This window comes from Phragmites australis, chromosome 13 (assembly GCF_958298935.1).
Source record: "Phragmites australis chromosome 13, lpPhrAust1.1, whole genome shotgun sequence".
In the NCBI taxonomy this organism is placed as follows: domain Eukaryota; kingdom Viridiplantae; phylum Streptophyta; class Magnoliopsida; order Poales; family Poaceae; genus Phragmites; species Phragmites australis.
Window position 1 is genome coordinate 2,002,556 of NC_084933.1, and position 17,573 is coordinate 2,020,128.

The 17,573-nt window shown below is 46.3% G+C and overlaps 1 protein-coding gene across 1 annotated transcript; it reads right to left on the reverse strand.

The window, feature by feature from the left end:
* Nucleotides 1-313: 313 nt before the first annotated feature.
* LOC133889049 (uncharacterized) lies at nucleotides 314-955 on the reverse strand. The gene is made up of 2 exons (XM_062329490.1): nucleotides 708-955; nucleotides 314-622 (listed from the first exon to the last, which is right to left on the reverse strand). Exons 1-2 carry the CDS (start codon nucleotides 903-905, stop codon nucleotides 485-487), a joined length of 336 nt encoding a protein of 111 aa, XP_062185474.1. The 5' UTR covers nucleotides 906-955; the 3' UTR covers nucleotides 314-484.
* Nucleotides 956-17,573: the final 16,618 nt, after the last annotated feature.

A 17,573-nucleotide genomic window follows, 5' to 3' on the forward strand; every position in this document is an offset into this window, starting at 1 on the left:
CCAGCCAAAAATTCAGGGCAGCGAGTTTATGCATCAGCAGGAAACCCACTAATCTTTCCACTTGCCTCTTAAGTCTTAAAACTTGCAACTCAATTTCAAAATTAGTTTCTTTTTCCTTTAAACCGGGTAACCTTTTATTATCAAATACTAATTACATCCTCTACAAAAGTTGATTCAGAGTCCGACATTCTTCAAGGTCCACCATCCCAGTTCTTCCATACTCTTTGGGCTAGCTCTAGAATCGCATTAATATTTTCTTAGCTATATAAGATAGGCCGCGAATTAAGATAGATGCGGATGCAATTTAGCATCATGCAACCGTACGGGAAATTGTCTAAATGCGATGTAATGAAGTTACACAGATAAAAAGTAGACACAGTACTGCCACTTATTCAAAACACGTACGACGTGCGCTAGGAGGGACAACCGAGCACAGCTGAACGCATGCACGTCTCAGCCTCTGGCGTATGTGCGCTATGATTGATCAGAACTGGTAGACGCCCTTGTTCTTCTCCCAGCCGGCTTCCTCCTCCTTGTGCTCCTTGTTGGCCTCCTCCGCGCCGATCAATCGGACCACCTTGTCCACCATCTTCTCCTTGGTCGCCGCCTCGTACTTCCTGTGCTGCATGGAGAGTAAACTGGTAAGCTGCATACAGAAACGTACGTCAGAGTAATTAAGCCAGTACTAGTATATATATGATGCGTACGAGAATGGACGTTGCAGCGGACATGGCGTCAATTTCGATGTACTCCTTCACGTCAATCTCCCTCCCGCCGACGTGCTCCATGGGGCTGTGGTTGTGCTGCTTCTCCTCCTTCCCGTGCTTCTTCTTGCCGGTATCCGCCGCCTCCGTGCGTGCCAGATTATTGTTCTCGTCGTCCTTCTTGTGTTGGAACAAGTCCATGGCTAACTATTAGGAAGCTAGTATTTTTTGACGGAACTTAGCAAGTTAGTATGACTGGGCGGGTTTTATAGGCTCGGTCCAATGCCAAAATGGACTGCAATTATTTGTGGTTAATAATAATGGTGGTATGATTGTGTGGCCTACTCGATCAGATGATAAGTCCCATCCACAACCGGAGACAGCTTCTTTGCCGAGTGCCTCAGGCATTCGGCAAAGGACGATATACACTCGGCAAAGGGCGCTCGGTAAACAGTTTGTCGGCAAAGACCTCTTTGCCGAGTGCACTTTATCGGGCACTCGGCAAAGGCTTTGCCGAGTGCTAATCTGACACTCGGCAAAGGTCTCCGCTTTGCCGAGCGCCAGTGAATCAAACACTCGGCAAATGTGGCGTCTGTGCCGAGTGCCACCGGGAGGACACTCGGCAAACAGTCCATCTTTGCCGAGTGCCTGGACCGTGGCTCTCGGCAAATCTGTGATGTTTGCCGACTGCAATGGCCTTTGCACTCGGCAAAGCATGTTGTCACTTTGCCGAGTGTCATGGCCATTGCACTCGGCAAAGTGACTGAAAACAGCCTTTTTTATTTGTTTTTTACATCCCATCCAAACAAACATCACCAACATCACATATATATTATCAACAGCACATATATATCACCAACACCACATATATATCACAAACGTCACATGTCTCACAATATATCACAAATAAGTTCACAAGTAATCCAAGTGCTCCATCATCTACAACCATAATTGCAAATAGAAGTACCATTAACAACCACAAGTATCATCACCAAGATGGTCAATGAGACTGATTTGGTGAAGGATTCGCTGAAGCATGAGGATCGTTCGATGCCGCCGATTGATTCTGCACAAAGGAGAAGAGATTGCATGTGTGAGACAAGATAAATATATACCATACATGAATAAAACTTTCATACTCCACTAGGTTTGACCGTAAGCATGAACATACAAACTAAAACATTTATACTCACAGGAGTAGAATAGTGAGGAGGTGGAGGTGGAGGTGGAGCGAATAGCGAAGGTGGCGGAGCTACACCCGTAGCGGCGCCAAGACTTTGCATGTACTGAAGAATCTCCACCATCCTCCGCTGCTCGGCCTCCACCCTCTCCATCGTCGCCTGCATTTGCTCCTGTATCCTCCTCTCTTGTTCCAGCTGGGCCTACAATATATTCACCCCAATGTTACAATAATGCAAAGGAAAGGTATGAAAAAACCAATGAACGACGAATAAACCAGGAATAACCTCGAGTGCCTCCACCCGGTGGTGTGAAGTGTCCTTCCGAGGTCGTATGGCCGGGCTCGTGCTCGTGCTGCTTGCTCGTGCTCGTGCTGCTTGCTCGAATCTGCTTGCTCGAGTCGATTGCGCCGTCGCCAATCCAGTATCGCCCATGCTTCTTGCCTCCTCCCACCCTCATGACGACTTCTCCATCAAGGTCCTCGGTGCTCGGATCGTACTCTGGCCCATGGACCTCCCTTGCCATCGATGTGTACTCACTAAGGCGGTTGTGGACGGTCGCATTGCTGTACGCCTCGGGCCCGTCCTCCGGGTTGTAGTCGACGTCGGACGTCGCCTTGCCCTTGTGGGCCATAGCAAATGCCTTGAAGATGGAGCAAGGCTGGCCACCATGTGACGCCGACTGCGAGAAAAACAGCAAGATGATTAGAAATCATGCAGAATTGAGCGTTAGAATAAATAAATGAATTCGCGTACCCATGTTTCTGCGTATCCGCTGAGGTTGCGACTGCCTTGATGGTGTGCTACACCTGGCATCATCAAACGCCGCTCCCGGCACAAGTTGTGCGTCTCCTCCCACTCGCGTGAGCACCACTTGTCCACCATCTGTTCCCAGCACTGGGGATGCGCGGCGCACCAATAAGGAATCATCTACAGGCCATCAAGTACATGACATATCAGAAGATGAAATTAAGCCTACTTAATCTCAAAAGGAATCAGTATTAATGTTCTGTATTTACTTGCAGGTACTGGTCCCGGGTCAGCGTCATGGTTCTTGCGTCCCTTTTGGTGACCTTCGTTCCAAGGACGGTCCCGTGGTAAGTTACGATGGCCTGGATGCGCGCCTCGTAATGCATGTCCACGACGAGTTTTTTGCAGCATTTGGTAGCCACCGCATCCGCCCTGGCCTCATGTCCGTCCTGGCATCTAAAGAAATCCTGCATACAAACACGATGTATCCATTCATTATTTCAAGAATGTCCAATGAATACGATGTATTGAGCAATGTAGTGCGAGGAAGACTTACCCACAGCTCTTGCTTCACCCGCTCCGCCTTGTTGTTGAATACCCTGCGGGCCCGATCTGCAGCATCGGGGGCGACGGTGTAGTGGTCAAACGAGTAGGCCGGCCCCGTCACTCCGGCGTACTCAACCAGGCCAGGGAAGTGCTCCTTGCACAGAAGACCGAGGATGCCATTGACTTGGCGTGTGTGAGCACCTCCACTCGCCACAATCGTCCAGTTCCTGCCCAAGTGATTAAGAAAAATTATTAATTTCTATTTTGATTTTCAACATATCATATAAAGTAGTGATATCATACCTAGTGGGCGTCGTAGGGCGGCGGTGGTGAAGGGCCCAGGGCGCCGGTGGACAAGGCGACGGCTGGGGAAGCGTCAGGGACGTGGCAACGGCGGCCGGGGCGCCTCCTCCTCCTCCTCCTTCTTCCTCCTTCTTCCTTCTTCCTCCTCCTTCTCTTCCTCCTTCTTCCTCCTCTCCTACTCCTCCGGCGGCGCGGCGTTGGGGGCGGCGCGGGCGCGGGAGTGGGCGGCGGCGGCGGTGGCGCGGGCGTGGGGGCGGGGGCGGCGGCGGCGCTGGCGCTGGCGCGGGCGGGGGCGGGTGCGTGTGTGCGGTGTGTGTGGGCCGGCTGGGCCGGGGGTTAAATCCCCCCTTTGCCGAGTGCCCCCGATCTGGCACTCGGCAAAGAGGGTTTTTTTTTAAAAAAATTAAAATTCTTTGCCGAGTGCCAGACGTCCTGGCACTCGGCAAAGAGGTTCCTTTGCCGAATGTCATGTTTTGACACTCGGTAAACCCTATTTTTTTTCACTTTTGACCTCCAAACTTTTTCTGCAGTCCTCATACAATACCTGGTACTCCATGTTCCAATGTGGCATATTTCTCGGACTTTTTCTATATTTCTTTAATTTATTTCAATTAATTGAATTTTCTTGGATAATTCAAATTATAACTGCTAGTCATTCGAATAATGAAAAAAAAATGAATGAAAAAATGATATTCATGTTATTTAGTATAATGTGAGGCCGTATTCAGGAACAGACCACAAATTTCGAACATCTTGCTCACGAAACATGACCACGAACTTGCGGTAAACTTCTTCGTTGCATCTTCGGTTTGCAAGCATCGTACGTGACAACTTGCGCAAAACCTTCTCAAATTTTTATCACAGTCTCCACATATGATATCATGACATCTTGACAAGTTTCATGATTTTCGGACTTCGTTTGCTTTTTATACAATTTAAAAACAACTCGACCGCAAGTTCGTGGTCATGTTTCGTGAACAAGATATTCGAAATTGGTGGTCTGTTCCTGGATACGGCCTCACATTATACTAAATAACATGAATATCATTTTTCCATTCATTTTTTTCATTATTCGAATGACTAACAGTTATAATTTGAATTATCCAAGAAAATTCAATTAATTGAAATAAATTAAAGAAATATAGAAAAAGTCCGAGAAATGTGCCACATTGGAACATGTAGTACCAGGTATTGTATGAGGACTGCAGAAAAAGTTTGGAGGTCAAAAGTGAAAAAAATAGGGTTTGCCGAGTGTCAAAAAATGACACTCGGGAAAGGAGCCTCTTTGCCGAGTGCCAGATGTTTGCCGAGTTCTTTCTCTCTGGCACTCGGCAAATAGCCTCTTGTATGAGGACTGCAGAAAAAGCTTGGAGGTCAAAAGTGAAAAAAATAGGGTTTGCCGAGTGTCAAAAAATGACACTCGGGAAAGGAGCCTCTTTGCCGAGTGCCAGATGTTTGCCGAGTTCTTTCTCTCTGGCACTCGGCAAATAGCCTCTTTGCCGAGTGTCCGATAAAAAACACGTGACAAAGTCTGGGACACTCGGCAAAGAAGCCGTCTCCGGTAGTGATCTCAACAATAACCTGTTTGGTTTCTGTCGCCATAGATACTGCACATTGGCCTTATTGGGTGATGGTGACTTTGCACCCGCTCCATCGCGGCGTGGCCATCGACGGACCAGCAAAGCACAAGTGTGTGATAAATGCACGAGTAGATCTGTAGATCAAAATAACTCTTGTTGGGTATTATTATATACTAGCTAAGTATTCGTATGTTACAATAAAAATATATAAATTTTAGATGCAGTAATATCAAGTATAAACTTAAGTTATATAGATGTAGATATGTCATGATAGCGTCGCCGAATGAATACGTTGAGAGAGATGACGCCCCTCTGCAGCTGCTCATCGGAGATCATGACGTGCCACTTCGCCACCATGATTGCCGCGTATAATTCCTTCTCCTCTCTTCCTCCCTGTTGCTTGTTGCCTTGTATAAAGATCGAATCATCGATCTAATGTTGCTTCGGGAAAAAGGATCGCTTGCCGATCAAACTTGCTGCCTCGGATAAAGATCTTTCGCCGATCAAACTTGCTGCCTTGGATAAAAGATCTCTTTCCAATCGAACCGCTGCCTCTCGGATGCATGGGGTTGGTTTGCCAGTCCCAAAATCGTTGCCTCGGTTAAGTGATAAGCTCCGTGATAGTGATGCATTGGCCTGACAGTGCATGCATGATCTTGTTCTTGACATTCATCCGTCTAGCAGTACTTAGCGCAGCCACCTACAAACCTGAGAAGGCTAGGTAGCAGCAGTACACAGAGGAGACAAGCAAATAGCAACCTCCCGATGGTGAGCAGTTCAGTTCAGGTGAAGATCGAGGTCCAGATACACACCGGCGGCGATGCAACCCTTGTTGATGTAACCAGCGTGCAAGAAGCAAGATTAGAAAATAGGCTAGAATGATGGCAGCAGAAAGTCCAAAATTAGAAGGCAGATTAAGAGGAGGCAGCGCCAAAGATGGGCTCTGTCTTCGTATATGCCCTTTTGTAGTTGAGACTTCAGCCAAGCAATGACTCAATCGGAGGCACACAAGATGTTATTCAAGCAAGGAGCACAAGCAGTAGCAGCGACAAGGTGTTCAACAGTATATGTTGCCGTTGAATCAGCATATATACATGGTTTCGGCGATTTGTTTTCAGTACATCCAGATGAGGTGCTGCATACTCCATCACAGACGTGCTATATATGTTTGAGCTCAGATAGAACACAGGAGGGCCTCCAAGAAGCTAGAACAGCAGCCGGTGGCACACAGTTTTGCAGAACCTTCAGTGCCATACATAGAAGATCATCCTGGGCAGAGTAGAATGTGTTTTGATCCAGGAATTTTCTGAGGCACAGTAGATGCGCCCAGAACTATTCCATGGAAATTTCAGAGGCAAAGGTGCATAGAGACCCCCCAAATAATTAGCACAGTTATGGGCAGCGCAGATAATTTTAGAACCGGCATACTTGTATTTAGAGGTTTGTTATGCCCAGTATAAGAGGAGTTTGAGTCTCCTAATTTTCCGAGATGGAATATATTTGCCCAGCACTGCTATGTGAAAGTTTCAGAAGCAAAGAAGCTGTATAGTGTTGATGCCCGCGCGTGGGACTTCCCTTACGTTTGTTCGGTAAGGCTCGGAACACCCCCGGCCATAGCCGCGTACTTTACTTGAGCGAAATGTTGCAAATAATTCGTTCCGTGCACCGAATAATCTGCCTGTGAGCTCGTCTGCTTGCTGCCCAATAATGGGCATACATGACAAAGCTGGCACCAAGCACACGCGCATACATGCCATCAAAAGAAGCTAAACTGTCATCCGACTAAGTGTCGTGCCGGTGATCACAGAAGCCTACACAGAGAGAAATCTCCAAGTTGTTGCATGAGCACAATTCTAATACTATCACACATCTGTTTGTTCGTACCATCAAGGTCGGTCTACCACTTGAAATCTTTTCCTTTTCCCTAATCGGCAAGGCTGGGACTTTTTCTTTTCCCTGACCGACGAGGCTGGAAGTTCTTTGTTTGCGACTGACGAGGTTGAACACTTTTCAAGACTTCATAATGGGATCTGCACGACGAAGCCAGATACCTTTTGCTAGCAGCCGATGAGGCTCTGGCACTTCAAATTTCTTTCCGTTATTTATTGTGTTTAGGTAGCTTCGGAGATAACTTTTACTTGGAGACAACAAACATCAGCACAACTTAATCGGATGTATTCTGTAGTCAACCACTGCAGATATAATTAACTGACGGTTTCACGAAGCCATGGGAACCAAGGACTATGCAATGGTCAGGAGTTCAGTAGTCATATGTAGTTGGCGCAACTCAATAAGTAATGGGTGGGAAATAGTACTTTGTAATTAAAAAATGAATGAATAAGGCAATGTTTCCTAGTATCTCTGTGTTCATATTTACTATTTATTTGTATACTGATACGTCCATACTTTTCTAAACCTAGACCGTAGAGCAAACTCTCTTTGTAGAGAATAGTTTCTCTCCCCCTAATGGCAATTCAATATCAATATCTAAGATCTTATTGTGCCTCTCTATAAATACCAGCAAATGGAGGTGGTTATTGACAGTGAACACATGAAAACAGAAGGATGAATAGAATAGAAGTAATCTCCTTGTTCTCATGGCACTCATCAAGAGCAGTACAACGAGGATCCTAGTGTACACCATGGTTGTAGCTTTCCTGGTGCTTGCGATGGTGTCTTCTCACATGCCACCCTGCCATGCGCGCACTCATATGTGTCAATTATATCTCACTATTTTGCTCCCTATTTTCCAAATGTTTAAATTAATTTAACCTATCAGATATACATCTTGTTTGATCTGTGTGTACATATTGCACTTGTAGAATCTGTCAATCCAGAGAAGTGCGAGACTCATGATCCCTGTGTTCAGGGGGCGGGTCCATGAAGGATTAAGGGTGTACACATGTACATCCATTTTTTCTAAAATTAATTATATGTATTCTCTAGTGACCAAACCTAACTCTTGACAGCCAAACCGCCCTAGCCCAGCTCCCAACCGTCCCGACCTATATTGGTTCACGTGTCCTATATTGGCCACCGACCCAATCCCCAGTTGGCCAATTCATTGATCCAATTCCCAAAGCCCCATATGGCAAACGCATGCATGAGTGATGAGTTGAGAATAGAGATGAAGGGTGGCAGCACAAGTGCGACGCAGCGGCTGCGCGAGCATAGCTAGTCGGGGTGGCGCATGCATCGTCACATGCACTAATAGATCATCCATACCTTTTTTTTCACTGTCGGTTCGATAATAACCGACAATAATAATTATCAATGTTAGTTCGTAAGTTTAAGTGCACATAAAAGGCTAAGTCAACAAGAACAATCAGTGATAGTGATTATCACTGTGAGTTCTTGTTACGAATAGACAATGATATTCAAATTAGCACTCTCAATTCTTTGTTAGAACCGGCAGTGATATATCACTGTCGGTTCGTAACATGAACTGATAACGATATTGTTGGTGGCAAAAATCTGCCCGGCAACACAAAGACGTTGCGGAGGTCGCAAGTAACAAATCGTTTCTTCGATGGCGAGATGTACTGGACGATTTACAAGCAAATCGATAAAGATGGTGAAGTAGCTAAACAAAACTAAATCTTAGAAACAAAAGAGCGATCCAAGACTACTGATTTTTGTGTCTTTTTGAATCGGCCATCCCGTTTATATATATACACACGGTACCTGGTCTTTGCTAGTAGTCTACTAGGATTCATGCCAAAATTGTATCCGAATAGAATTCACCAGGATATTTGGCAGATCCTGTGCTTTCCAAACTGAAACCATGCAATCCGATTCATGTATTGCTAATAAGCCGGTTAACTGAAAAAAACTATCACGGCTGCACATGCCCCTTGTGATTCTTTTTTGATATGCCTTCCAATCATAGACTCCCTGCTGCATATCAAAACTGGACGCTGCCTATATTTTTCGTAACTGAGCACTTTCCAAATCTCAGCTTACATTTGGAATCATGCCAATCACAGTTAACTAATCAAAACCGAATATTTCACACCTTCCATAGAATAAACTAAGCATCTATATTTCGGCTGATCTTCCAAATTTCAACTGACGTTACCATAGAGCAAAAGAATATTGCCGGCCAGCTCCAATACCCGGCATATTAACAAAATCCGGCAATAGGCAAATTGCTACAACACCGTGCCAGAGTGCTACACTTCCACGCAAGCAATGCTGTTGCTGCATTCTGAGATGAAGAAACCAAATGGCTGATCCAATGGCTGTAATCAAAGATAGCCATATTTTGCTATATAATTCCCCTAGTTTGTCATTCTTTGCCATCAATATATACCAGTTCATAAAAAGATGTGTCTTAAAAACCGATAGTGATAATGGATATTACTGCTAGTTGTATTTAAAAACAGACAGTGATATCCCAAAAACCATATAAATTCCCGTGCTTTCCTGCTCGGTTTCTCCCGAGTGCCTTTAAATATTTCACTCAATCACCCTCGCTCTCACACTCGACTGCCGCCAGGAGCCTAGGACCTTTTCCCTCTGCCCTCTTCCATCCACCGTTGCCGCCGTGCATGATGGATCCACCGCCTTCTCCTCCCGCTTCGGCCACTCCACCACCGCCTCCGCCGCCACCTTCTCCGGCCACGCCCCCCACACCCATGCCGTCTTTCGATGATGAGGCGGAGGCCCGGTCGGAGAGCTTGGACAAGGTGTAATCCTCGGACTCCGACGAATTGGCGGGGTCCCCCCTCCGAGGATGACAACATGTGGGACTGCTTGCTTGATGAACCCAAGGTGAAGGAGCCTCAGAGCTTGGATGAGGAGGAGGAAGAAGAGGAGGAGGACGAAGAGGAGGAGTAGGAAGAGCATGAGGAGGAGGGGGAGGTGACTGGCGACGACGGAGATGGCAACGATGGAGACGACAGTGACGATGAGGATGAGGATGACAACGGTGACTACTATTTCGCCGTCGTGGCCAACGCATGCGTTTAGGTTTTTTTGCGCGCATGTTTAGGGTTTTTTTGGGTGTGCAACCGTGCATGTCTTTTGTTTTGAGTGTACAATGATGAAATTAGTGAGTTAAGTTTAGATTAGTGTGATAACAACAAGTAATTCTGGAGATTAGTAATATAAAGCTCGATTAAATTATTGCATGCCTGTTTAAATTTTAATTTTTCCCCTGGATTGAGCACTATCGGTTTATAGCTGGGATTGGCAATGATAAATATATTAATTAGCAGGATCAGTTTAAGAACCGATAATGATAGTTTTTATCACTGCTGGTTCGTTACATAAGCTGGCAGTGATATGTACAATTGTTGCTGGCCTTGTAGCCGGTAATGATAATCATGAATTATCACCGCCGGTTCAAAAATCAGTAGTAATGTAGTTTTTGAACTGTCAGTGATGATCTTTTTTTAAGTAGTGAAGCATGACTCGGCGGGGTGGCGTAGGCGGGCAGGATGCGGCCACAGCGGCACAAGCGTGATGGCCACGATGGCACCCATCAAAGTTAGTTCTAATTATGAAGGTGATTCACTGATTTGTTGTGTTGTTCATAGATGTTATTTTTTAACTGATTCTAAAGGTGATTCACTAATCTATTTACAATTTTTTAATTACGTATATCCAATATGAAAATGTTAGGCCCGCCACTGCATGTGTTGACAATAATGCAGGATGCAAAGGTGTATGAGCGCATCGGCATGACTTACTTCACTTCACTTCCATGCAAGAATGTAGCCAATCCTCCACAGTGTTGCTGCAAATAAACACCATCTCATTGATGGTTCTCCTGCTTGAGCTATGCAATGCTTAATAAATTCCATGCATGTAATGCCTTAATCTCAATAAACATGTTATTTTCTACAGAATGTAATGCCTTATTGGATTGTCATATGGCTGTGCAAACCAATGGCGAAATGTCCATTATTTATCTGTAGCAATAGACGGGCTTTTTAGCTCACTTTATGTTTTTCCCCACACTACCGGAGACGGCGTCTTTGCCGAGTGTCCCATACTTTGCCGAGTGCTTTTTATCGGACACTCGGCAAAGAAGGTCTTTGCCGAGTTCCAGAGGTAAAGCACTCGGCAAACATCTGGCACTCGGCAAAGACCCTCTTTGCCGAGTGCCAGAAATAGGACACTCGGCAAAGGAGTATCTTTGCCGAGTGCCAGAGAGCAAGCGCTCGGCAAACATCTGGCACTCGGCAAAGAGGGTCTTTGCCGAGTGTAATTTTTTAACACTCGGCAAACCCTAATTTTTTTCCTCCCTTTTGGCCTCCAAATTTTTTCTACGGTCCTCATACAGTACCTGGTACTCCATGTTCCAATGTGGCACATTTCTCGGATTTTTTCTATATTTCTTTAATTCATTTCAATTAATTGAATTTTCTTGGATAATTCAAATTATAACTGCTAGTCATTCGAATAATGAAAAAAAATGAATGGAAAAATGATATTCATGTTATTTAGTATATTGTGAGACCGTATCCAGGAACATAGCACCAATTTCGAATATCAAGGTCATGAAACATGACCACGAACTTGCGATCGAGTTGTTTTTAAATTGTATAAAAAGCAAACAAAGTCCGAAAATCTTGAAACTTGTCAAGATATCATGATATCATATGTGGAGGCTGTCATAAAAATTTGAGAAGGTTTTAAGCAAGTTATCACGTACGATGCTTGCAAACCGAAGAATCTCCGAAGAAGTTTCTTAAAACCTTGCTGAGATTCTTCGTACGATGCTTGCAAACAGATGACATGGCACAAAAATGGCAAACGATACAATCCTGACAGGATGGTACATGCATCCGATGGTGAAGCATGGACCCACTTCGATGGCATTCATCATGAGAAAGCTAAAGAGGCTCGTAATGTACGTGTTGCGCTGGCAACAGATGGGTTCAATCCTTATGGAATGATGGCTGCCCCATACACATGTTGGCCCGTGTTCGTTATCCCCCTCAATCTCCCCCCCGGCATATGCTTTCAACGACAGAACGTATTCTTGTCGTTGATAATTCCTGGACACCTGGGGAATAATATGGGTGTGTTCATGGAGCCTGTGATTGATGAATTGGTCCGTGCTTGGGAGGAAGGGGTATGGACATACGACCGAGCTACAAAGAAAAACTTCAAAATGCATGTTTGGTACCACTACTCCCTTCATGACTTCCTGGCAAGTATGCAAGGAAGGTCTGAGGTTCATTTGGTTGCAGAAGGGTGGCAAGTATTCATCGTTCGACAAACATCGGCAATTCCTCCCTCTTGACCATACATTCAGACGAGACATCAAGAACTTTACGAAAGGTGTCGTAGTGACAGACCCTGCACCACCGATAATGACTGGTGCCACGGTTCGTGAACAGATAGATGGTCTCGTGGTCAATCCAGAAGGTGGTTTTGTGGGATATGGTGAGCAACATATGTGGACTCATAAGTCGGGCTTGACTCGGCTCCCCTATTTTGATGACCTTCTCCTTCCACACAACATTGATGTAATGCACACTGAAAAGAATGTTGCCGAGGCACTTTGGGCAACAATCATGGACATTCCTGACAAGTCAAAGGACAACGTTAAGGCTAGAGTGGATCTGGCAACGATATGCGATAGACCAAACCAACATATGAAGCCTCCTAGTCGCGGCAAGACATGGAGAAGGCCTAAGGCCGATTTTGTCTTGAGCAAGCCTCAAAGGAGGGAAGTACTAGAATGGATCCAGACGTTAATGTTCCCTGATGGGTATGCAGCTAATCTGAGGAGGGGAGTGAACTTATCTACTATGCGAGTCTTAGGGATGAAGAGTCATGACTACCACATATGGATTGAGCGGCTTCTTCCGGCGATGGTTCGGGGCTATGTCCCTGAGCATGTCTGGCTAGTGCTAGCAGAGTTGAGCTATTTCTTTCGCCAGCTTTGTGCCAAGGAGTTATCTCGGACCGTGATTGCTGACTTGGAAAGAATGGCACCTGTGTTGCTCTGTAAGTTGGAGAAGATCTTTCCACCCGGCTTCTTCAATCCGATGCAGCATTTGATTTTGCACCTCCCGTACGAGGCACGAATGGGGGGGCCCGTGCAGGGCCGTTGGTGCTATCCAATCGAGAGATGTCTAAAGGTTCTTCGAAAGAAATGTAGAAATAAATGCAAAATCGAGGCTTCCATTGCAGAGGCATACATTCTGGAGGAGGTGGCGAACTTCACAACAACATACTATGGTGACCACCTCCCTAGCGTGCATAATCCACCCCCTCGTTACAATGCTGGCGAAAATGAATCGAACCTCAGCCTTTTCCGAGGCCAACTCGGAAGCGCAAGTGCATCGACCCCCAAGACCTTGAATCATGAAGAGTGGCGCCATATCATGCTATACGTGTTGACCAACCTTGACGAAGTGGCACCGTACATGCAGTAAGTTCTCAACGAACTTGTTAAATACGCTATCACTATTCTGCATCCAACCCCCTTGTTTCTCGTTGGTACAGGGAATTTCTGGATGAATTTTGGCGTCAATCAAGGGATCCTACCCCGCAGCAGGTAGATACCCTTCTTAGACAGGGTGCGGGAAATGGAATGCCCGATTTCATTTCTTGGTTCAAACGGAAGGTACCGTCTAATTTAGCTCGTACGTAGTTTGACATTCCAAGTTACTCGTACGTGCGAATAATATAACGATGTATCCTGCTTGAGCTTGCAGGGCCAGAGGGATGCGTCTATGTGTGCCGAGTTGAGACAGGTTGCCGATGGCTTTGCCTATAGGGTCAGGTCATTTTCTGGTTTTGACGTGAATGGATATCGCTTTCGCACAACAAGCTACGAGCAGAGTCGGCCCAATCGAAGAACCACAAGTTCCGGAGTTTTTACGCCCGGCGTTGATGAGGTCGAGTATTATGGAAGAATTGAAGAAATATACGAACTCAAGTTTCATGGTTCCAAACCTTTTAATCCCGTCATATTTAAATGCCATTGGTTTGATCCTGAAGTAACGAGGCGGACATATTGTAATCTTGGGCTAGTCGAAATTCGACAGGATTCTGTCTTACCAGGAGACGATGTCTATATTGTGGCCCAACAGGCCACGCAAGTTTATTATCTCCCATATGCGTGTCAAACCATAAGGCATCTTAAGGGTTGGGATATTGTGCACAGGGTATCGCCACACGGTAAAGTGCCTGTCCCAAACGATGAAGATTACAACTTAGACCCAAACACATATGACGGAGAGTTCTTTCAAGAAGAGGGACTAGAAGGGAGGTTTGAGATAGACTTAACTGAAGCGATCGGAATGGAAGTAGACAATGAAACGGTTATTGAAGAGGACGTTGGAGATGAGGTGCAAAATGTGAAAGACTTACAAATGCTTGAGCGATTACATTTAGACAATGACAATGGCAACATTGCTCATTCGGATAGTGTTGATTATTTCGACATGATTGATAGTGATGATGAGACTTATGATCCAGCTAATCCCGATCATGAAGATTATTTCTAATACATGTAATACTATGTTATTTTGTAATTACGTTTTGTTTATTTTGCATCTCTTTCTAAGTACTTCTTGTTTATATGTGCTTATTGGTTTACTCTTTTTAATTGCAGGTGATTGAACAAAGATGGTGGGCGGTGGGATGAGGAAGCTAACGTCCTTGTACCGAAGGACAAGGAGGAGCAGCCGCAGGAGGGAGTCGTCGCCTGCCGCCCCGTCGCGTGAGGAGGAGGAGGAGGAGCAGGTGCCCCAGGAGGACGCCGAGGAGGCGCAGGAGGACGCGCAGGAGGAGGCGCAGGAGGACGCGCTGGAGGAGGCGACAGCAGGGGGTTCCGCTTCCTCTAGTTCGTCCAGCGTCTACTTGCGAGGTCCCGCGAGCCTCCCTCAGCGACCGATACCTCGTGAGAGGCGCCCGCTGATTCGACCCGAGGGGGAAAAGTAAGTAACTTTAGATGTTATCACTACTTTATATGATATGTTGAATATCAAAATAGAAATTGGACGATTGTTAATCACTTGGGCAGGAACTGGACGATTGTGGCGAGTGGAGGTGCTCACACACGCCAAGTCAATGGCATCCTCGGTCTTCTGTGCAAGGAGCACTTCCCTGGCCTGGTTGAGTACGCCGGAGTGACGGGGCCGGCCTACTCGTTTGACCACTACGCCGCCGCCCCCGATGCTGCAGATCGGGCCCACAGGGTATTCAACAACAAGGCGGAGCGGGTGAAGCAAGAGCTGTGGGTAAGTCTTCCTCGCACTACATTGCTCAATACATCGTATTTATTGGACATTCTTGAAATAATGAATGGATACATCGTGTTTGTATGCAGGATTTCTTTAGATGCCAGGACGGACATGAGGCCAGGGCGGATGCGGTGGCTACCAAATGCTGCAAAAAACTCGTCGTGGACATGCATTACGAGGCGCGCATCCAGGCCGTCGTAACTTACCACGGGACCGTCATTGGAACGAAGGTCACCAAAAGGGACGCAAGAACCATGACGCTGACCCGGGACCAGTACCTGCAGGTAAATACAGAACATTAATACTGATTCCTTTTGAGATTAAGTAGGCTTAATTTCATCTTGATGGCCTGTAGATGATTCCTTATTGGTGCGCCGCGCATCCCCAGTGCTGGGAACAGATGGTGGACAAGTGGTGCTCACGCGAGTGGGAGGAGACGCACAACTTGTGCCGGGAGCGGCGTTTGATGATGCCAGGTGTAGCACACCATCAAGGCAGCCGCAACCTCAGCGGATACGCAGAAACATGGGTACGCGAATTCATTTATTTATTCTAACGCTCAATTCTGCATGATTTCTAATCATCTTGCTGTTTTTCTCGCAGTCGGCGTCACATGGTGGCCAGCCTTGCTCCATCTTCAAGGCATTTGCTATGGCCCACAAGGGCAAGGCGACGTCCGACGTCGACTACAACCCGGAGGACGGGCCCGAGGCGTACAGCAATGCGACTGTCCACAACCGTCTTAGTGAGTACACATCGATGGCAAGGGAGGTCCATGGGCCAGAGTACGATCCGAGCACCGAGGACCTTGATGGAGAAGTCGTCATGAGGGTGGGAGGAGGCAAGAAGCATGGGCGATACTGGATTGGCGACGGCGCAATCGACTCGGCCGCTACTCCCAGTCTCTCCCAGATTCGAGCAAGCAGCACGAGCACGAGCCCGGCCATACGACCTCGGAAGGACACTTCACACCACCGGGTGGAGGCACTCGAGGTTATTTCTGGTTTATTCGTCGTTCATTGGTTTTTTCATACCTTTCCTTTGCATTATTGTAACATTAGGGTGAATATATTGTAGGCTCAGCTGGAACAAGAGAGGAGGATACGGGAGCAAATGCAGGCGACGATGGAGGCCGAGCAGCGGAGGATGGTGGAGATTCTTCAGTACATTGGCGCCGCTACGGGTGTGACTCCGCCACCTTCGCTATTCGCTCCACCTCCACCTCCACCTCCTCACTATTCTACTCCTGTGAGTATAAATGTTTTAGTTTGTATGTTCATGCTTACGGTCAAACCTAGTGGAGTATGAAAATTTTATTCATGTATGGTATATATTTATCTTGTCTCACACATGCAATCTCTTCTCCTTTGTGCAGAATCAATCGGCGGCATCGAACGATCCTCATGCTTCAGCGAATCATTCACGAAATCAGTTTCATTGACCATCTTGGTGATGATACTTGTAGTTGTTAATGGTACTTCTATTTGCAATTATGGTTGTAGATGATGGAGCACTTGGATTACTTGTGAACTTATTTGTTATATATTGTGAGACATGTGATGTTTGTGATATATATGTGGTGTTGGTGATATGTATGTGCTGTTGATGATATATATGTGATGTTGGTGATGTTTGTTATATATATATATATCTGTTTGTTTGGATGGGATGTCAAAAACAAATAAAAAAAGGTTGTTTTCAGTCACTTTGCCGAGTGCAATGGCCATGACACTCGGCAAAGAGGCCTCCGCTTTGCCGAGAGCCACGGTAAGGCACTCGGCAAAGAGGCCTCCGCTTTGCCGAGAGCCACGGTAAGGCACTCGGCAAAGATGGCCTGTTTGCCGAGTGTTTGATTCACAGGCACTCGGCAAAGATGGCCTGTTTGCCGAGTGTCATGGCATTGCACTCGGCAAAGCCTTTGCCGAGTGCCCGATAAAGTGCACTCGGCAAAGAGGTCTTTGCCGACAAATTTTTTACCGAGCGTCCTTTGCCGAGTGTAGCACTCGGCAAAGCCTTTGCCGAGTGTATATCGTCCTTTGCCGAGTGCCTGAGGCACTCGGCAAAGAAGCTGTCTCCGGTAGTGCCACTTCCCCAGGTGAATTATTATCTTCTCGTGTGTATTAATTTGAAAAAAAGAAGAAAGAAAGCAGCCATGCGGTGGATCGAACCCGCGCATCATCCCTAAAGTGTGGTTCGTGCGACCTCCTACCATGGTCAATACCAATTCCCAGCCCACTACCTCAGCAACAGTTACATAAGCAACCACACATTACTCTTTCAAGGAGAAACTTCAAAATTAGT